General features: G+C 37.1%; 1 protein-coding gene across 6 annotated transcripts; it reads right to left on the reverse strand.

Annotated features, from left to right (window-relative positions):
- Window positions 1–421: 421 nt before the first annotated feature.
- USP8 (ubiquitin specific peptidase 8) lies at window positions 422–22601 on the reverse strand. Of its 6 annotated transcripts, XM_009276514.2 has the most exons (20): window positions 22499–22601; window positions 17522–17692; window positions 16703–16847; window positions 16048–16133; window positions 13262–13406; window positions 12577–12634; window positions 11690–11849; window positions 11253–11415; window positions 9873–10017; window positions 9448–9668; window positions 7733–8314; window positions 6344–6433; window positions 5652–5732; window positions 4986–5248; window positions 4180–4392; window positions 3442–3652; window positions 2879–3115; window positions 2207–2349; window positions 1699–1831; window positions 422–1467 (listed from the first exon to the last, which is right to left on the reverse strand). In XM_009276514.2, the coding sequence occupies exons 2-20, from the start codon at window positions 17623–17625 to the stop codon at window positions 1282–1284; spliced, it is 3366 nt and encodes a 1121-aa protein (XP_009274789.1). In that variant the 5' UTR covers window positions 17626–17692; window positions 22499–22601; the 3' UTR covers window positions 422–1281. The 6 variants fall into 6 exon arrangements, with proteins under 6 accessions (XP_009274789.1, XP_019326882.1, XP_019326881.1 ...); XM_019471337.1 differs by lacking the exon at window positions 22499–22601 and having other exon boundaries at window positions 11690–11831; window positions 17522–17697; XM_019471336.1 differs by lacking the exon at window positions 22499–22601 and having other exon boundaries at window positions 11690–11834; window positions 17522–17697.
- Window positions 22602–23032: the final 431 nt, after the last annotated feature.

Below are 23032 nucleotides of genomic sequence, written 5' to 3' on the forward strand. Positions count from 1 at the left end.
CATTTTTCAGCTGCCTTTCAGAAACTGACAGTAGGATTACTAAGGTGAAATCATACGACCAGGCCACTGAGGGTATATGTTTCGGAAGAGCAGGGGATGAAGTGACCGTTAATAGAAGAGAATGAAAAAGGCATTATTCTAGTACTGCCGTTTTTGTCCCTCTAGCGCTGCAAATTTGTTCGCGGCTTGCAAGCTTCTGGAAGACAATCGCTCCTGGTCTTAATTCCATCAGCAAGACGCACGCATGTAGACAGATAAAAGCTCGGAATGTAGGATTTGAGTTTCTGAATGCCAACCTAATTGGAGAGGGAAAACTAACCCAAATCCAGAGCAGGGAAATACACAAGACGCAACTAAAATAGTTTCTAAACTAATCAGTTCCCCACAAAAGTAGTACTTTTTTCATCCGAAGAACCTTTAAACTGCGTGAATATGATTCAGACTGTCATTATGTAGAATCCTGACCATTACAAAACCAGTCGAGAATGAAAACACCGAACCCAAACATACATTTAACAGGATATATTTTTTAATTCATTTCTTCATTAAGGTTTTTAATGCATGTGTACATGAAAATTTATATTAAAAAATTAAAAAGGAAAATCTTGTTTGTTTAGAAAAACTCTGAAGTGCACAAATATTGACAAAAGCTAACAGAAAAAAAAATACAGCTCTGCTTTTTTATTAAGTAGTGTTGCAGTTACTTAGAGCTGGCAAATAAAGGCAATCCTCTGAGTTTTAGAGATTCTCACAAAAAGGACAACATTTTATTATATACATAGTTCTGATGTGCAAGTATGCAATCAATATGTACACTTACATTCCTAACTGTTTACATCATTCTAGAGTATTCACAGTAGAATCAAGCTTAAGGTTAGAAATGTGAAAAGGCCATAACAGTGAAAGAAAAAAATAAAAATCAAGATATGCCTTGGGATTTTAAGACATTTTAAGCTACTTGGTTAATAGATTTCAGATGACTAAGCTAGAATTTAATTTTGGAGCAGACTAAAAATATCGTTGTTTTTTAAATAAATGGTAATGCAAGTACGCTTTTTAAATGGTTTCACAGATGGCAGTATTACCACAAGCATTATTAATCAGTCTTCCGATTTTTAAGCACTAGTACTGACCAGAAAGAGCTTGCTTGCAGAAAAGCTGCTGCAACCATCCCCGTATCTCTAAGTGACTATGTTTGTCATAGTTTTGCATATTTATACGCATTCCAATACCTACTTTGCTCTTATAAAAAGAAAACCAGTTTTCTTAACCCACATTACTTTACGTGGCCATATCTACTGCTTGCTGTTCATAAGAAGTGTAAAAGAGAATATATGCAGCTGAGGATTTCACAGATGATGCTGAGATCTCAGATACTTCATGGTCGTCAAACTTAAACCAGCGTTGTTTTGAAGCGTTTTTGCAGTAGGCTGTATAGTGCCCTCCATCCAACCCGCCATAATGATTCTGTAAACATAAGAAAAGAAAAGAATTAATGGCCTCGAAAGCTGCCATTTCTTCCCTGGTTAGGGAAATAAACTAGAATGTGAGATTTTTACTAAATGCCAGTCATTCTCTTCAGAATACAACTTAATCTGCAACAGGTAGGCAGCCTGGAAACCTAGATGAATCACCCAGGCTAAGCCAAGTCTTGGCATAAAGACCAGCTGAACTTTGAAATGTGACAGGGTTACTTACTGACACTGAAAACAGGTTGTATCTCTTCAAGTTATTCTTTGGACCAATAACATACTGTGAAAGGTCAAGAGTTTCCAATGGGAAATCTACAGAAGTTTGAAGCTTTTGCTTCCATCTTCCATCATAGGAAAATCTAGAGAATTAAAAAGCATCATTAAGAGTTACAGGTTGTCCACGAGCTATTTAAGAGTATTAAGCGTGTTTGTTTTCCCTGTTTTTAACCAGGACATGATCTCAACTAAAGCATTTGACCCCCAATTCTGTTAACGCTTGCACACGTGTTTCTTAGGACAAATGAAAAGAGATTACTTGTAAAAGTGCTTCGTGAACAACAGCCGAATAAAAGAGGCATCAGATGAAAATAAAATTCTTGCAACATTACAACCGGAAATGCATCCGGAACTTTCTCTAATTAAAACCGGTTAGCTTTTGCACTGGAACAATCGGTCTCCATCAAAGCCTGGTCACTTCATCCTAATTAACTTTCACCGATCACCGTTTCTCTTACCGTTTCAAGTGCACAAGAAGAACAGGTGGTAATTTCCAAATTTCTATTTTTTTCAAAGAATCCCTCCGAGTTTTGCAATGGCTACAGTAAAATCTATTGTTATCAGTGAGCTTCTCCTCTTTGGAGAACAACCTAAGGCATTCCTAAAACAAAATACAAACACGGATTGTGAAGGGCAGGTGTTTACCAAAGCGTAGCAAAAAATGTTTGTTTCCTATTTGGTTGTTAACCTGCATTGAGTACCTGCATGCTATGTTTCACAAAAATGAGGAAAAAAGTCAGTTAAATCCATGTGTGGAAGTAAATTTTACTGTGTATATTAATTAGCTGCAAGTCCTTCAAAATATACCTACAATATTTTGTTTAAAAACACGAAGTATTTATACTGTGACCTACAAAAACAAATACTATACATGTCTTTTCTGCTACTGCGGCTTAAATATTTCCATCCTGCTCATATTTTAAAGCTTTTAAGGAATGACCTGTTTTTTTAAACTTTGGAAGAATTAAAAAAATAATGAAGCCTCAGATCTGTTCACGTTTCAGGTTAGTGTAAATTAAGCTGGAACATTGACCAACCCCTTCAGCAAGAGGCTGGGCAGAAGCAACATCATAATGGAGTCACAGAGAAATGTTTTTACTTGAAGAACTGTTTCTCTAGTGCCAGCGTACCTGCAGCGTACATTTACTAGTGGATGCAAGCGGTAACGACAAATACATGAAAGCCTCAAAGGTCCGGGACTTCTTGTGACATGTAAGACACTGCACTGTAGATTTGAACTGGCCTTGAAAGAGTGCCACAATAATGGACTCATTGAGCTGTTTGTGTTTGCGCCAGGCTAGTTCTGCTGCTCTGAAGTCATCAAGATGATCGTTGTTTTCTTCCTTGTATCTTTTCCTGTTGTCAGCCTGAAGTTTAAATACCACAGCCATATATTAACATATATAAACATAGAAAGTCTCACCCACAGGCAAACATTCTATTGAATATTTGCAAGAGTATTTAAACACCTCAGTGTCGCCATCCAGTTCTTATCTAGTTAGGCTTCTTCCATTACCCCCTTCAGTACCTTATACTGTTTCAAAATAAATTCCTACTTTAATGCTGAATACTAGCATTTCCTTCTATACAAGGTTCCAGTAACATAATCTTATGAAGTAAGAGCATCTTTTTAAAATTTGTTTCTCTTGATCATCTGACAGATGCATAATTTGTTTACAAGTGTATTGCTTACTTTATTTAGGTCTTCATGCAAGCCGTCCATTAGAAAAAGAAGCAATTCTTGGGAGTCCTGTTGGCTATATCCTGCAAATTGGTCGTTAATCTTCCCAATTGTAATTTTAAAGTCTTTTGGACTGATGTATTTATACTGTCCTGTCCATAAAGCTTTCATTATTACACCAAACTCTTCAGCCACTTCACCTTTATGCCCCAGGAAATTTGACCTGTACAATTAAACAGACCAAAAAAACCCCCCCAAAAAACAGTGAGCCATTCAAATAACTTTTTTTTAAAATATTATTGTTATTAATTAAAGACGTTATCCCAATTTCAAAGTAATTTCTCTAGACCAAGAAAAACTGGCTGTTAGATCGAATTAAAATTTTTGTCTGCTTTGGCACTGTAATTTGGTTCCATATTCAAGACTGGGCTGATGGAAGGTACAGAGTTTCCAGCTTGTTTTGTAAACTGCTATTTAAATACTCTGTTTGGTTTTAGGAGACTCTAGTACACTTATATTTAGGAATGTGGCAAGCACAATTTAATTAAGACTGTCCAGTAAAACCTATTTTGTCACAGACACAAATTTTGAAAATGTCAAGACACTTTGAAGTTAGCATTTGTCTCCTACTTAAAAAAACCAAACAGCCCCCCATAACCCCACTAAGTGATTTTTTTGAATTAACAATTGTAAAGGCAGATTTTTTTTCCTTCAGTTATAAATTAAAGGATGAGAGTAAGAGATTGTTACCTGTTAATATGATCTTGATACAAGTTTCCGTTGAAATACTCAGCCAGGTGAGGTGCATTGCACAGACACTGTAATATGGAATTCATATAGCAAGTGTTCCCTAGATTACGAAGTCCTGTAAGAGCTGGTCCCGATCCCCCAAACACAGGATTAAGATTCCGAATTTGTGATGCAGAGAGTCTTGAAATTTCTGTTTTAGTGTAACAGACTGGTCTGTAAGGAAGAGATGATTTTTTAGGAGTCTCAGACTTGACAAGGCTGTGCACACAAGCCAACAGAACCACCCTCCCTCACAGGGAATGAAATATCCTGGCACAAGACATCACCAAATGCCATCATTTAAGGTATTCAAGACCAGTCAATGCGATAGTGAGAAAGCCATACACACTGGCCTATAATGAGGCAGAGTTATCGGCTCCATCAGCTGTTGTGTTGTTTTGTTTTAAATTCACAGATGAAGAATTAGCTGTTGATTTAACTCAGTTTAAAAACTGAAAACTCTGCATTTCACGAGCTGTCAGAAGACTGGCATTTAATATGTTAACACAAATACCACCACTTAAAAAGCAACTATTGCCCAATTACAGCGTGACCTCCAAAATTCATGTTAATACATAAAAATTACATTAATTCTCAAAAGATAACTGCCCTATACATTGACCTTTTAGCAACGAAATTTAAGTCCATCGCTCTTGCATCTTTTCAAGCCTACTTAGAAAATATTAATGAATTTCAGTTGGTTAACACAAAGGAACTCCTATATGCTATCATATTGCATGAGCTGTGGTATAACTTATCGAACATACTTATTGTCACGATTGACTGCAGGAGTTACAGGAATTCTTTTCTTCTCTTCCTCCTGAATGGCTTGGGTTATATCTGGGGAAGAGTAGGAGCGCTTCAGTTTGGAGTGTTCTCTTTCTCGTTCAACAGTCACCTGTGGCTTGGGTTTATGAGTTGGAGGTGTTGATGGAGGAGTGGATGAAGGAGCCATTTCTGGTGGATACATATGAACAGTATTTGTTGGCGAGTGATAGTAACGAAAGGTTCCAGTGATTGGATCCAGAAACTTGGGGAAAAGAAACAAATTGTTTCAAAACCAAGTAAAAATCCATCATTAACTTACTTACCTATTTTTAAACTACTGTAAGAACGGTGCATGAGTTTTTCAAATGTTAAGACCTTAACAGTCGTGACTGGCCTCAATACTTAATGGATTAAATTTATTGGAAGGCACCACTTTCACCAAAAAGCGTATTAAACAGCAACTGCTTAGTACCAGAAACAGCAGATGAGCTCTCCTAGTTTCATTACAAATAAGGTTAAAATTCAGAAAAAATCTGTGTGGAAGTTGAAGGGTGGGGGGGGGGGAGAAAAAAATCCAATGATCTAACTTAGAAATAAGACACAATTGAAATGCATTACAAAACTGCACAAGGCAACCTGATTATAACACCAGAATAGAAAGTTACCTTTGCCCAACCTGCAGGCAGTCCTGGTATTATCCTTCCCATTTCTTCACTTCGCGCTCTCATTAATGGCTCCCGCTGAGACTAATAAATAAATGGAAATGTAAGGTACGTATAGTTACTTATGCAGAGCAGCAAGCTGCCTGTGACTTTCCCTATATAGTTACATGATTTAATGCAAAACAGTTCAATGAGAAATCCTTGATTATAGCTGGAAATACAATTTATTGTAATGGTAATATAGTACTACTGTTTTGTATCACTCAATCTAAACAAAACCCATTTGTTGACATGCTCCAGAAAAAAAGGACAATTCAGTCTCACAAAAGCCTGAATACTCAATTTCTTCCCTAAAGAAGCTACTTTATTAGGAATATGTGCTTCTGTTAAACACGTACAGATGATCTTTTCTCCCTTTCAAAGCGGTACGTGAAGGAGTATGCGTGAGATGATGAACAAGTGTGGAATGCTTGTTAATGCTATCAGAAACATGAAGATTTCTAGTGAAAGCTTCAATTTTTTTTTTCAGATGAATATGACAAATTAAAAAAAGCAAACAAACAGCTGTAAACATGGCATAGCCTTTTCTTAAGATGATGACTTTAAAAATTGAAATGAGGTGGAATTTAACATAATATAATAATCAAACATCTGCGCTTTATTGGTTTTGGCTACATACAACACATCGTATTTACTTTAAGTCTTTCAGTATCTTGTTCAGAATCCTCTCTAAGGGGTCCTGGCTTTTGAGCTCCACTGTCTGGTTGTCCTTTAACCCCAGTTTGCTGTAAAAGATTTTGAGAGAAGGCTTTCAATTTTCATCTGGAATGTCAGTAAAGAATGCTGATAAAGCAAAATAGGGAAAAAGCAGTTATATTTTCTTTTTTTGGTTTGTTAAATGCACGTGCCACAAAGAAGTGATTAGAGCAGGTATCTACCCATCATGTTTATTCTTCCCAGTCTGCGCTATAGGCAATTTGCTGGAATAGCCTTTGTAGCTGAATGTTGTATTACATAAGACAGTCTGTCACGTAGTTTCAAGAGCTCAGAAATAAAGTGCAGACGTTCCACCTATACTACGCCCCCACACAAAAAAAAGCTGTGGGTTTTACAATTTGTTTTTAAATGAAAGACTTTTTCCCCTTTTACTTCTCACTGTGACAAAGCCTCTCCATGAAAAAGGCAAACTGTGAAGCCAACATTATGAATTTATTTTATCCTTGGCAGTCATTTTGGGATTATGTGAAGTTGCTCTGTCGGTCAAACAGTAATTCAAGAATGACTGTGCTAAGGTTGCCCAGGAAGATTTATTTTGGCTTCCTTGTGCATCTGCGTTACACAAGCATCAAAGTTTGGTCAAATAACAACGGCAGTTGCAAAGGGAGAGAAAAATATCCTAATGCATGTTCTTGAGAAATGGTTTTAAAGACATCTGTTCCGTTATTAACTCAGCTTCACAAATGGCACCTGTTTCATGATCAGATGATTTTTACACTCAGAAATTTTGCAGTTTTTTTCAAGAATCTGAGGACAGAAGGAACTGTGCCCCCCCCAAGAGTTGGAACTGGACTGTTCTCAGCAAAAATACTGGATTAGGGTATTGCTTTGCTTCCTATGCCAGTCAACAAAATCCTGTTGTATCAGCGTTTATGCAGCTGGGGGCACTAAAGAGTTTGTTACGATAATATAATTCTGTCCCTAGCACGTGTTACAACAGTGTAATATACAGTACTGGGCTGGTACAAGAGACAAAACGTCACCATGCCTCTATTTTTGAAACAGAGGATCGCAGCCTATGAACCATCCCTTCTAGCTCCATGTCAGGGGGAAGCTTTATTATCCCATGGGGATTCCATGCTGCCCACCTACAAGCAAGAATCCAGGCTGTCTTCAAAAAAAAAAAAAAAAAAAAAAAATCTAACTGTGTCTTGGTTTTAACGTTCTCCTCTACATGTATGTAAAAATGGCCTAAATAAAAATCTAATGATTATTTAAAACTTCTAGATTGATACAAGAGTATGCACTCACAAATCATCCTGAATAGTTACTCCACATTTGGTGATGATTTTCTCTTTTTCACTAACCTTGCCTGAAACAGTCACAAAGGTCTGAGATGCATCACCCAGTGCCCGTCTCTGCATTTCTGGTGTTCGAGTTCCCTTTTCTCTTTCTTCCATAGATATTTTGTCAATCTCAATCCTTTTTGCACCAATGCTTTCTAGGTCATTTTTATTTTGCTTTTTTGCTTCTATCGCTTCTTTGCGTGCTCTTTCTTGTTCCTTTTCCTCCTGTTCTCTTTTTATTTGTTCATCCCTCTCCTTCTGTTCTCTGTCCTCTTTAGACTGCTGTAGCTTTTCTTTGTGTTCCTTTTCTTTCTGTTCTTCTTTTGCTTTTTGTTCTTGTTCTTCTTTTTCTCGCTTGAGTCTCTCTTTCTGTTCTTCTTGTTGCCTCTCACGAAGTTCTTTTTCCTGTCTGTTTTTCTCTAACAGAGCAGCAGTTTCTGCATGTACGCGACTTTTTTCTTCTTCTGTCAGAATGCTCTTTGCATCACGTAACGGCTTTGTGGACCGGTCTGGAACTATTCGTCCATTCTCAACAGGCTGGCTGTCACTGACTGGTCTGTTATCATCCGAGATTTTTAGTGGAGGCTTTTTAGTACGATCAACCTGTAACACAAAGCGTAGAACAACAATTCACTACAGCTATTATTGCTCTGTTAGCTAAGCTTTTTCTAAATGAGATTTATAAGAGAATAAAGATGACATAAAGTTGACTTCTGCCAGACATAGTGACCTTTCAATTTCATTAAATCTGGTAATTCAAATTGCTTGTTAGTAAAAGTAGGTATTCACTTAACTTCTGGATGTGACAGAATCAATAAGCCCTGCAGAACCATAAGGACAACATCAAGCGCTGATTACTACAACTCTTTATTTTCAAGCTTTCAAAGGTGAACATTTTAGGCCAATCAGGCAGCCTAATCTGGGCTTGGCTCTCTCAATCATGTGATAGAGCATGTGATTAAGGCAGATCTGCTTGATGGGAAGAGGTATTTAAGAATGGCTTATGCTCAGACCTAGGAGAGCAAGTCGGTTTTGATGCTGAAATGGAAGTTCTGAACTAGGCCAGCTTTTATTTCTTCAGGGAAGAACAGAAATAAGGTCTTTTTTACAGTTTAGGGTCCCTTGGCTGAAATCTGTATTAAAGGCAGTATCTAGAAGGGTGAAAGCGAAGAGTTTGACTTTAGCCTTGTCTCCTAAGGAAAATGTTATTTTAGTGCAAGGACTCTACAACGGTGTCTTCAGAATGTTTTATACCCATGAAAGGAAGAAACAAATCCCTATGCTCTCACTACTGGGCCAAGAGTGACAAGCCACCTAAATGTTTTATTATGTGAAGGAAGATACAGTTGCTGAAAAGCAGGCCTTTGGAATAGCCAAGGTAAGCCATGGCCAAACTGCCCTCCCTATATTTCATCATATGTATGTTCTGAGTAGAAAAGTTTGCTTATAGGCTTTCTGAATTAATGATCAATTGCTGACCTTCAATTTCTCAGGTGCTCCTATCAAAATATTCATGAAAAGCTCTGCAATTACGTTAAGTATATTCAGTTTCGTAAAGGTCTGCAGATTAGTTATGATGGCTTCACAGACCACCAATAGTCTCTGTACTAATATACTTGCATACAAGCCTTAAACAAATACTGAGTATGTTTCTTTGTGGATTTAGGCTTCCGCATGCGGTGGGTCTCCAGCAGATTAACCATATACTAACTCTGAAAAAAAGAAACACAACTTACCTCAGGGATACTTCTTGTGATCGATGCTGGATTAACTACAAATGAACTGTCAGACTTTGGAACAGCAGCATCCTGTACGTTTGGTCTGTTAAGTGATTTTAGTATCTCTTCCAAATTATCTCCTGTTTCTTCATTTTCAATCACTTCTGTTGGAGATGGCTTTATAGCAACAACAGGTGGAACAGGAGCTGGCTCTTCCAGAGATGGATATGTAAAATCCACTTTAGGAGGGGGAGAGGAGGGAAGCATGAGAGAGCTCTTAAAAACACAAAAGCAAAATAACCCCCACGTTCCACCAGACCCCAAAATTTAGATATGAGGTCTAGCCCAGAACAAGGCTATCCCAAACATACTTGAATGAATTAAAGATACATCCAGTAACTATAAACACCTGGGGGAAAGGGAGGGTCATCCTTTATACTTACAAGAAACAGTCACTGCTTCACTTCTGCTATGCTGGGGTGGAGTTACTTTAGCATTTGTTGTGTACTGAGGAAAACAAAGGAGCCAGTTTTCATAACCTCCTTCTAGAACTAAAGGTTCATTCTGTAGTATAGTTTTGCTTTCCCACTATAAGAAAAAAAATTGAAATTAAATGATTTAGAAATAGAAAAGAAACTTTTACACCTTAATAGTGTTGAAATTTCTGTGTCTAGTCATTACGTTAAGAGACAGGTTGTTTCTGAGATTTTTAAATAAGAATTAAACAGGCTGCAAAAACCCTTTGGGGAACAGGGATCCTCTTTGTGTTTGGAGAACGCCCAACACAGTGAGGTTCCTGCCTCTACCTACAACAGGTCTGAGTATTTCCAATACAGAAAGAACTACTTACTACTACTTCAGGTAACGATCCTCCATGCAGAAAAATATTTTTATTATAGTATTTGCTTCAGTTTCTTATCTGATAAGTTTACTGAGTGATTAGGAGCATTGGTTTAGAAAGCATAATGTTAACTTTCTGAAAAACCCTTGGGAGTTCAGGCTCCAGGCTGGCCTCCTCCTGAGGTCCTCAGTATTAGAACATGAGCAAGGCACAGAGGTTCAGAGAATATTCTGTAAAGCAATAAACAGGGAGAACTGCCTGAATTATCCCTGAACCCCAGTCTTGAATGCTTAGGCAACAGAAAGATGTGCAGTCTTTCACAAGAGCCACCTATATAAAGGGTAGGGACAACACAGCCGTAGCCAGAGTTCTGACTTGAAAATGTTGAGCATCCGCTTAATACTGAGTCTATAAGCTCCTTGCGCTGATGAAGCTCAGATTTAAATTCATGTTTCTCTAATAGTTATTTTCAACAATGCACAAAAGTTAACCATGCTCAAAATATTTCTGGGATCTCCTTCAACAAAACTCCTCCATTCTAGAAAGTGCCTGGCTGATAGGACTGCAAAGAAGCTAGCCTTCTTTGGTCTGCCTGTGCAGGTGGCCAGCCAGTTCCCATGAATAAGGAACTAGAGTTGCTAATACAGGAAAGAGGGTGACAATGTTTCTGGCAAACAGTACTAAGTACTTTCCCAAATAACTCTGTCAGCCAAGAACTCTAAGTTTATGAGCTAGTTGTTGTGGAGGGGAGTTGAATCATTCTGCTGTTTACCTATTTAATAAATTATACTGTCCTCTACTAGAGCACAAGCATGGGAATGTGAAACTTCAGACTACACTTCTGCTATCAAAATAAGCAGTCTCTGAAAACTGAAGCAAGATGTTTGCCTCAAGTGTCATTAAGTCTTCCATATACTTTGTCATTATAGGTGCTTTAAGACCTTCTTATTTATTGAGATGAATTAATATAAAACATGCCAACCTTAAAAAGCGCATCTTTCAGGCTCTGAAGAGTTGTTCCTAGCTTTAAGTCTTCGGCAGAACTAGACCAGTCTAGCAGTATAACATAATCAAAGTGTCCTCTCCTCTTCCATGGATCTCTAGAATCCTCTGGGAGTCTAGCTTCAATCCAATTTGCAGTAACTCTAAAATGTATTAACATGCATTAATAGACAAAGGTACAAGTAACATTTTGTCTGACAATATATAATCCATGTTATGTTTATGTGCTTGGATAAAATAAATATGCTCTGGCTTGAAGTCAGTACATGCAAGAACAGAGCTGTCCAGATACATCTCACCCATGTGTATGTATCAGGGACTCCAAAACTAAGGGTACAAACTTTAAAAGCATCCAATTTTATAAATTGACTGAAAAAAAGATTAAGTATTTCGCTATCATTTAACGTTATCTCATACCCAGGACTGATAGCTTCTTCTGGCACACTGATAGATCTTGGAATACAGGATTCCTGATAATCCTTCAATCTTCGAGCATCCATTATAATCAATTCAATATTTTTGTCCGACATCATTGCAAACAGTTTCTCAGCTGTGACTGCTCCTTGAAATACAGAAGCTATTAGACACAAAGAGCTACACTATAAACGGAGATAGCTATGATCACATCTAACTGGTGCAATCAAGACTGCAAACAGGTGAAGCAGAACAGAAAAGTCCCACAAAGTCATGGAGGTGAGACACTATAAAATAAACGTGTTGGCCTTTTTGCTCCTACTACTGTGGTGATTAGCACCTGATCTGCTGAATTAGACAACACCGAACACTTCAGTGATAAACTAGTTTTAACTTTTTGTGGTCTCATTTAAATCAAGCTATATAGGCAAGCATTTGTAAACTATGTACTGCAGATGTTCCTCTTCAGTTAAGAGTTCTAGAGAACACTTCCACATATTTATTACAGGAACAAAAACCAGAAGGTTGGGAGGGGAAAGCTTTCTCTTTTAACTGAGAAAGCTGACACATTTCAGCCTTGCCCAGATTTTTTCTTATCAGCTGGGGAGACATTTTTCTTTCTACTTTGACCACTCTAGGGCTAGTTCAGCTTTAGTTATTAAACTACTGAAAAACTAAGTACAGCTTTCTAAGTTCAAGAGAAGTGATGAAGGCTGCAATACAGAGCTTAATTAATTACTAAGTCGCTGTTACTGAAGGTCAGGATACTAGAATTTCATCGAACTACTCTGACTGTGAATACTCCTTAAAAGAACTGCAACTGCTTAGGTGATAGGTGCATAGGTATATGGAGACCTTTTTCACTTCTGTGTGAACATTGCAGCTCTTACCACTCAGACTGTCAGACTGATCCTTCCTTTCCAGTGAATGCTTCCTCTCACCATTAATCTGTGTTGTAAGGGAAAAAAAGTTAGTTTAATATCTAATACTCAGAACAAAGGTGGCCAACAGACACTGATAGATCTCATAGAGCTTGAAGGAAATTGGTCAGACTGTAAGCCGCAGGAAAAGACCTAGAAAAAGGAAGCTTCTTCTAAAGATGTGTTGACAGATGTACTAAAAACATACCAAGGTTGCTGCCCTACCTAGACAGAAGCCAGTCAAAAAGGCAATACAACCTAGGACAGCATCATCTGCTAGATGAAATTTGTGAAGCATTTGCGGAGAAATTAGTTTCTTTCCACACTATTGCTGAAAAGGCAGCTCTCTCCTAAAGAGCAGACATGTTATCCATAACATCAGCTTATTACCATTACCTTGGGTTTCTTACACTAGCTAGTTCTATTATAAAATAGAATTTGACTTTTCAAAAAACCTAGTCTATCTTATGCAAGACTTGGAGGTTGGTAGGACTCAATGTCTTCCAAAGAAATGTCAAAAAAGGGTTACGGGGAGTGTAAACTAATTTTAAAAAACATGACTCCGAACTGGAAATAGCTACTAGTAGAGATCAAATGCTAGATTAAAACTATACCTTTAGACTGGATTAGAGAGTTTGTAAACATCTTCAATTACCCTTTGGCTTTTCCCTTTGGAATCCACAGCACCTTCTGAGGAGTTTTTGGCTGAACTCTTTCCATCATCTTTTGGTTCTTGCTTTTTCTGCAGCTCTTGTCTGTCCCTCTCTTCAAGTTTTTTCCGAACTTCAGCTTCCTCATATCTATTAAAAAAAAAAATAGCCTTTTTTTTCTCAATATTGCGTTATTGGCTAGCCTTGGATAATTAACATCAGAATCATCAAGCTTTCAGGAGGAAAAAGAAAAAGTATTTAAAGTTTAAAAAAAAGTTAAAGTATTGTCAATCTTCGTATTTCCAACAAACCCCATTTTCCTCCATGACTGCACGATATTATTTCTCCCACTCTTGAGTTGGTTTTCTTATTCTTAAATCCTGTTTTGAGTCCTATTTCATAGCCACTGCTCTTAAGGCGAACTAATTTTTTTCTCTAAGCCTAGAGTCATGCTTAGCTATGGTGTCACTAAATGTAATAGGTCTTTCATTTCATAGAGGAAAGAGTAAGTATTGGTGACTTACAGGTTAACTTCTGTATATTATAACAATCATCCTAGGTATTCTATTTGGTTTTGCAACAGAGCTAACGATAACAGTTAGGAATAAGTTAGCTCAGTTACCTAAATTTCCGTTTGCTGAGAAGTCAGATCAGAACTACCTATATGGTAGCAGTCACCTTCAGGATGTAAGCTGACTTTATAATACTGTTATGTCCTCACCTGTGTCCCTGCTGTTTGCTTCAAACACTGGGGCTACAGTGAAGTCAATGCAAGAATCATGTGTACTCGAGAGCTTTGGTGGACCTAGGTCTTGCATACAGCTGTCCTTTTCATAAAGCCTTAGACTTTAAAATTAACCTCCCAGCCTTTTGCCATTGTAAGGACAATCACAATATGATAACCGGTGGCCTCCAAACTACGGCTTTTAGATCACCAACTGCAGGTTTGTATAGTTACATCACTGTTAAATAGCATTCTATTATATTTAATATAACTGAGAAGCTTAAGGGTTACTAGTGATCCATAAAAAAAAAGAACATTTTGAATTAACAGTTTTGATGACTGAACCAAGCAGTGAAACATGAATACTGAACTGTATTAGTACTTGCTCATTTTAATCAGATGTTGCCTAATCAGGATTAAAATGACAACAACAATACAGCTGTATTTCATATCAAGTGTCCTGTGTTAATAAACTAGATCATTAAATGAAATTCTGCCTCAAAGTCTATTCCACTAATTGGCCACTAATAGGAAGGAAGCTGCAAGCCTGTAATTTTATTTTTTAAACAGGCTTCTTCATTTAGCAAAGGCATCGTAAGTTAGAACAGAGCATTTTGTTCTCATTTGGCGTTAACGGCACTAAAGCATACTTCAGATTTTAATTTAATTCAGTCAATATGGAATATTTACCCATCAATTTCCCATTTATGCCTTTGAAGCACATAGTAGGTCATTCATGTAGGTATTCCCGCTCCTATACAAATGGTGTTTCAGCAGCTCCACTTCTAGTTAACAATTAACATTTAAACTATTTGCTGGCCTACAGCCTGGAGAAGAAATTATACAAATTTCCCTGAAACCACTTCTGTAGTTACACAGGAGTCATGTTGCATTTGTATTCCCTTTAAATATATATACATTTTGCCCAGAGTAGTTGAAAGTTATTGTGTCAACTTTCAAAACTCTGTTCCTTTCATAAAAAGCCACAAGTTACTAAACAATGTCTCTTAAATAATTTTGGTTTTGTATAACTCTATCAGTGTTTGCTCTTACAGTGAATTCGTAGCTCTGCTGAATTGTAAGACTCTTAACTAAAAATAAGGAAAACTAAAAGACTGTTTCATGCATAGTATCGTGAGCCATCTCTGGAAAGACTCTTTTCATATACGTGTAACTACGCTCTTATTTCCTTGTTCACCTAAGCTATCTTCATGGATTAAGCACTTCGAAGGGTGCTTTCACAGTAATACTTGGGGTGGGGGGTGGGGTATGGGAAGGGAAATGTGCCTAGCTGAAGGGAAAGAATTAAAAGGGTGAGAAAGGGGCAAGAAAGATAGTCCCTAAGGATGCAAGAAGCAGATAAGGCTGGAAGCAAGACATACTGCACTAAATGACACTGAAAGATAGATTCTACCTTACAACTTCTTACTGACAGAGTTTTGTGGCTTATGGCACAAAGACAAGTAACTTGACAGTTGTAAATAAGCTACCCAAAAGCCCGCTAGCATCAGCTCAGTTATATACTGGCAAAATTGTGCATTTCCATATATATGTCTGCATGTGGCAGAGGTAGAGAAAAGGTATAGCAGCTAGTTAAAGAATCAAAAATGTGTTTTGTTAATGTAAACTAAATCCACACTAGGAGGACTTTAACATATGTAAATATTAGGAACATTCATTAGTATATTTGGTTTCAGATGTCCTTGTGATGAAAAGGGTAAGGAGGAAATGGCTCTTGATCATCTCTAGTGTATAGTAGTGTGTAGTTTATATCTTGTGATTTCTTTTTATTAGTCATTAAACAAAAATAGGAGACAGTATCAACAAATCATAGTTACCAAGAATTAAGAGACAATGTATACAGTTGCAAGTTGTTGGGAGTATGTGATGACGAAAATTATCTCTAATAACAGACTGTTGTGGATAAACAATTTAAGCTCTCAAGAGTTTCGGGTATCTAAGGTCTACTCAAGTGCAATCCCTTACTACTAAATAGCATCAAAACCTGCAATTGCACATGTACAGGCTTCGGGTATAATGAACAATATCTTAACTGTATTCACGTACCTGAGTTTAAGGCTGTCTGAGAGTCTTTCAGCTTCTTCAATAGCTTTTTTTAAATTTGTAGGTCCAAGAATTGAATGAAAATAATCCTAAAATTACAAGCATCACCCCACATATTAATAGTACAGCTTAATAATGCCTGCTTCCGTGCATATCAAGAGCTGCTAATGTACAGAGAATTGGTATTATAATGATATTAATGCCAACAAAAGGAACTGTTTTGAATCAAAATATTTTCCTCTCAAACATGAGTTTGTAAGTAAAATTGTTCTATAGCAGTAATAAATAAAGGCTGGGCAAGGCAACTGCACCAAAAAAAGTTTGAATGGGAAAGATGACAGAAATACCTTTCCCTGAAAATAAATAAACTAGGCAAGGCAACTGCACCAAAAAAAGTTTGAATGGGAAAGATGACAGAAATACCTTTCCCTGAAAAAATATTCACAGATCTGACAATTTATATACCTTATACGTATTAAAAGCAAACTGTAAAAGCAATTAACAATAGACTTGTCAAAAATAGGAAGGAAAAAATATCATCGTAAGTGAGACAGATTACACATTACCAGTGTAATCCTTTGAATGTGCATTAGTGTAATTCTCTGTACTTCTAATACTTCTACCAATGCAGAAGAGGTCAGTCAGAAAGCTTTTATACCTGTTGCTGCTTAAAATCAGGTCTCTTTTTAATAAAGTTATAAACAGTCACATATTTCATATATAGGATGTAAGCTTTTTCTTCATCTCGGTCCAATCTGCTTTCCTCCGCTGCCTTGAAAATCTTAAGGGCACTCTGCACGTAACTGAAATCAAAGAAGAGGAGTAAAGTACGTGATTGTTGACTTGTCCCCAAACACCTACAAGATGCCACTTTAAAGTGTTCACAGCATCTGCCCATATATTAAGCGTTTGATTTTACTATCTTAATATAAGGCTTTCTTTAAATATGAACTACAGTCATGCTCCCCCAAATAACGTTTCTCTCTGCTAATTTGTTTACTAGCCTTATTTAAAATCTTCCATAATTAAATAGCATACTGAGATATGGAAAAAAGTACTTTTTCCTTCTAAAAATGAGATTTTTTTTTTGAGGAAAAACTAATTCATAGTAAGACAAAATTAAATTGTTGTCTAAAAATCCTAGAGGCGAAATATTTTCTATTCACACATTTGCTAAACTTTTTATCATTTTTAAGAATTTGCGCTTATGTAGCCTTTTCTCAAAGTACGAAATTTTCATGGGCATCATGCTCTGTCCAAGACATGTTTTGGCAGTATGTGAAGTTACCTTCTGTAGGCAGTAAGCATATCCGATGGGATAGTTGAGAGATCTATACATAAGACCATCAAAGACTTTTATATCTAACAGAAATAATTGAGGAAATTTAGATCCACAACATAGGTGTTCTGGAACCTGCTCAGCAGAGTAGCACTAATACTTCTAATATTAATGAAAAATCAATTAAAATATATATACCTCTTTGTACTTGTCTTTTCAGGTTTTATTTCTGTCTTCTTGTTGAGATCTTTCAATGAAGTACAGAGATATAGCTCCTTAGGTACAGATGCCACAGCAGGCATGTTAATGTTGTTACTTATGTCCCTTCTAGGATGGTACAGCTTCTTAGAAGTCTTTATCAATATTTTTCTGGGGGGGGAGAAGAAAAAAAACCCCAAACATAGGGAGAGCCCAATTATATTCCAATGACTTTTAATACAGTTATAGTTACCTGTATGGGGTTATTACCTAATCTATCTCACTTTATGTGAATTAGCACTAGTATAAAACAATCTGGAACTGACACAGTTAAAGATTAAGCTATAATAAAAAATTCTACACATAATCTAATTGTAGGTAATGAATTGGAGCTCTAGTACCTGATCTGGTCCACTACAATCTGGCAAAACATTATTATACTACAGTGTCAGTACTTATCAATACACCTTTGATATTAATCTATATTACTACTATTAAAACAGAATTACTTACATAGGAAGATACATATATTCAAAGCAAAAAGAAAAAAATCTGTCACTTATTCTGGGCAATTATTTGTAATACAAGCATAAAAGGAAAAATATTTCCAGAAGTCAAAGAAAACTTCTTTGCCAGAAGTTAGAAGAATAACTTAGCTGCTTAAACTGCAACTATTTAAATGTTAATTATCCATAGGGGTCCTCTTGTATCAGTTCTAAGTATTACTGATGCAAACAGAGTAGAGAGTCGCTTAACAGTTAACAGTATAAATTAATCCCCCCAAAGTGACAGAATTATTTGAAACCACTCTAGGTAATTTATCAAGAGTGTTAGCAATACGTTGCTAACAGAAGAATAAGAAAATAAATGCTGACTTAAGAATGTTCAAAATCATCGTATCCAGCAAACTTATTCAACTATAACACCAGTAAGTATATTATGAAAAATTAGCTAACTTCTCTGTACTCTGAAATTAGTAATGGATAATTATTTTATCACTACATTAGCACAAACCTCTGCAAATACACACTACACCCATGGAAATGTAACTTCAAACATCTTGGTAAGAGACAAGCTGCGAAAAGGAAGGTTGCTACTGTTGAAGTCGACTCGAAACTTCTTGGACATACTGTAGGTCTTAAACTCCTAAGTATCATTGTCTTTCTGCTTTCATCTGGAAGTGCTCTCCACTTCACTTAACCATGAAATAGTTAAGCAGAGTTTGGCCAGAGGGGACTATTACATCATCTCATCTAACATTCTACATAGAGCAGTCCATTAAGTCTCATACAGATAGTCTAACTAAAAATCTTTGAATCTAATACTCGGTAAGCTATTTTAGCCCTTGCAGGGGTGGCAGGGGAGGAGGAATTGAGCTCCCTCTCAAGCAGTGAGACATTAACGTGCTAAAAATACTGAAGAAATTAAGGGGAACTAATTAGAAGAAAGATGCTCAAATGATCCCAACAAATAAATTATTTCCTAGTAGTGAAAACCCACATGGCCTCTAACAAGATGAAGGTAGGGCATTTCCCTTCCACCCTCAAGGTGATGATCAGCATGACAAGTGTGACCAAAAAACCATCGGCCAGTGACCTCAGAGTGAAGTTTCACAGAACTGAATTGATCTGTAGCCAACTGCCACCAAGTGAGGTGGTCCTGATTTCCCTCCCTCTTCCTCATGCTGGTCTGGTACTTGTCCAACCTCTTATTGAGCCAATTCGGCTTGCTGAAGAGGCAGAATGGCTACACATCTTGTGCAAGGAGAGCAGTTGGCGTGTGCAGCCAAGAATGAGTAGCCGAGATGGGAACGTGATCCCTTCCCATGGCACATAGCTGTTATTCTTTGAAGTATCACTGCATATATAGTATCACTAGGTTGACTGTTCTTGGTCTAGGAACTGGTTATCAAATAAAGACACTAAGTTAACCCAAACCTTTGATAAGTTCATGTTGGAAATAAATGCAAAAATAAGATAAGATACATGTCTAATGATGATTCTTTGGGTTAAGATCCGGCATGCCAAGGTCAGACTAAACAATATCCAGCTAACTTACTGCTTAAACACAGATGCTGTACTTGCTAATTTTCCAATTACATAGCAACTTTTCAAAGTTGACAAACTTGTCAAAAATCCTTCCTTAGGAGACTGATTTTCAGATAATTCCAGGAAGTAAATAATAAAGTCCTCAAATACTGATTTTAATACATAAAATTAATAATATATCCCGTTCCTCACTCGTTTTAAAACATTGTCTTCCCCATATAAGGTGTCTTACGTTCAACTTTAATTTTCAGAGAGATATTTAGGTGCTGAAAACAAGGCAGAAAATTCATTAGAAGAACTGCATTCAGTAGAAACAAAACAAAACACAGATGCACCCCCTGCCCCAAAGTAACAGATCTTTCCAATCTAAAAGCTTTTCTGCCTAAAACAAAGACATACTTTTTACAACCTCACAGAATTACAAAGAAAGGCTTCGCTCTTATTAAGATTTTAGCATTGCTTGTCTAATCCCACCTTCAGAGCATGTCTTTACCTGGCTTTCCCCCCCCCCCCCCCCCCCCCCCCACCCACCCCACCCCCTGTAAATAGACTTTTTCTTTGAAGCTAAATCCTTTCCAAATATATCCTCAATGTTTGCTCTGTTATGTAACCAGTATTTTCTTAATCTTAAGTGGCAGCATTTGGTTGTGTTCTGACAGAATATTGTAACTAAGTATGTCGTCCGAAAAGGATATGAATATAACATTACTGTGTCTGTGTGCGTATGAGGGGAAAAAAAACCAAGATTATGTGAAAGATGAACCATTTAATGGAAGGCAAAAGATGCTGGTAAATTCTCAAGTGTTGCTGACACACCTTGATACGGGCAGTTCTTCTGGAACCTCATCTATACAAGTGTAGAACTAGCGGATAAAAACCAAATCTAAGTTTTGGCCCAGCACAAAAATTGGCTTTCCATGTTTTTCTGCTGTGGTTAGTAAGTTATAACTGCAGGTCTTTGTATTGCCAGGCAAGTTCAATACTGAACTTACTTTTATTTCCTGATCTGAAGAAATTTCTATACCTTTTTTCAAAACATGAGCTACTAACCACAGTATCTGATGAATGAGGTATTACTCTTTGACCTCCCACAGCACCGTAAGTCATACAATATGCTACAGTAAAATGAGCAAGGATGGATTAGGAATAACATTTTCTTAAAAAAAACAACAACAAAAAACCCAACCAAATTCTCAACAGCCTATTTAACAGAATTACATATACCGTATGTCATAATATGAGATTTCAGTTGCAGCTTCTAATTCATTCTTCCATACAGAACTTTAACTACGGAACTATAACTAGCATTTTCAGTTTTATGCAGCAAAAATCCCCTAACTATAGCCTACAGGCTGACCACTAGTTGCCAGTTGACTGCTCAGAGTCTTGGCTCAGAAGAACCCTTAAAACTCCTTAAGCTTCTACTAAATTTTAAGACGTGCTTGTAACTTGATTTTCTTTTATACTCAAATGAATGAGGGTTTTTTTTTTTCCTTCTCTGAGCAGGCTTGGGGAAGACACCGATTTAAGAACCCAAATCAGCTCCTTCATATATAAATATAACCAGCTGATTTTGAACCTAAGTTTTTGCAGATGTCCGATTCCTAACTGACCTGGTCTCAATGGTTCCTCCAGCAAAATAAGTTGCACAAATAAAGACGTTCAGGAGTAGTTAACATACAGCAGTGAAATGCATGGAGATAGACCAGCTACTGCAAGTTCTATACAAGGTCTGTATTTGTTTCCACTAGAGGAGCTGCAATGAACTGTACTTTCTAATCAGAATCACATCCATTTTATCAGGATAAACTCTTGCTGTTCCAGGCTATATTGACTAGATTACGCTCACTTTTGCCAAGCATTCCATTTCCCTCCCCACTTATAATCACCATATCAAGACAATGGCAACACTGAGGCATCGATGAACACTTCCAATTATATATGTGGATCTTTCATACATCTCTAGGGAGGAGAGATCTCTTCTTCCCCAGCAAGAAAAGAGAACTGGATCATAAAACCATAAATACAAGAGATTGAAGAGGCCATAATACCTAAATCTACTATTAGTCAACCCTGTGAAGAAGAGCAAACAACCTATTTCAAGTTTGTCAACTTTTTTCTTAAAAATTAAGATAAAACTCGAAACTGTGGATCTGTTCTGCCCCCAGCTGAAGTATTATCTCAGGTTCTTTTTGAAAGTGTGTGCTGAAAACCAGGCCAATATCCCAAAAATATACGGGAAGTCATGCTTGGATGTTTATGGGCATTTAAAATACTTAGAATGGATAGTTTTACACTGACAGGGAACCATACCTGTTGGTAACAGGTTTTTCAACATCTAATTATCATGCCTGTTTTACTAAGGATATGAGTAAGCTTTAAGTGGAATGACCGTAGCAAGAACAACGCACAGAAGCAGTTATATTGCAAGCAGCATACACTAACACAGTCTGAAATAAATTGACAGGCTAAGTACTGTGCATCACCAATTCAGGTACGTAATAAAGTATTATTCACCTACTTATTTTTGTCTCTAAAACTTGAGCAAATGAGAAACGGGTTTCTCACGAGCATTAAGTTCCTCAGTTCTCTTGGAATTAAGTTTTGCTGTCTGTACTCTGTACACAAGAGTTGGTTTTGTTAAGATTATCAGTATTAATCTAGAGATACAGTATTTTAACATGACTGAACTATACAATCAATCAGCATACTTATCTCTGAGCCCTCTAGCTTTCTTTCAGGCTCTGGTACTGTTAATACTACAGGCCTTGGTCCTGTAACTTAATGTGCATAGGCTGATTATAACCACTGGGGCTTCTTATAGCAAGGCCATTATGCTCACACAGAGTACCCAAACTTTCATCATTTTGCTGGGTACCACCAGTCATCACGGCAGTAACACACTGCGGGTCTGTCTTTGGCTACGTACCATGCTGAAACTACCTGCGCCGCCAAGCCTGGGAACCACTCTTTTCGCACAGTGAGAAAATCCTTTCTGACAGTTTGCTCATCCAACAGTTTAACTGATATTGATGGGGAGGGAAGACACTACAAACTTAGGTTGCTTAAAAAAAATAAGTTGGCTTTTATACAGGAAGTTTGAAAGTTTTTCAGGCTAAGTAAGAACACAAATAGCTTCACTTCTTATTTAGATAAATGAAAGTCTGCAAAGCGTACACAAACAGTACAGGTGATAAGAAACCGGGGAGGTGACAGAGAGGCTGAACACTCCTCCAAGTTTTTAACCAGGCGGTTAAAAACTTGCTTAAAAAAAATAAGTTGGCTTTTATACAGGAAGTTTGAAAGTTTTTCAGGCTAAGTAAGAACACAAATAGCTTCACTTCTTATTTAGATAAATGAAAGTCTGCAAAGCGTACACAAACAGTACAGGTGATAAGAAACCGGGGAGGTGACAGAGAGGCTGAACACTCCTCCAAGTTTTTAACCAGGCGGTTAAAAACAC

Source organism: Aptenodytes forsteri, unplaced genomic scaffold (assembly GCF_000699145.1).
Source record: "Aptenodytes forsteri isolate BGI_AS27 unplaced genomic scaffold, ASM69914v1 Scaffold1, whole genome shotgun sequence".
Classification (NCBI taxonomy): Eukaryota; Metazoa; Chordata; class Aves; order Sphenisciformes; family Spheniscidae; genus Aptenodytes; species Aptenodytes forsteri.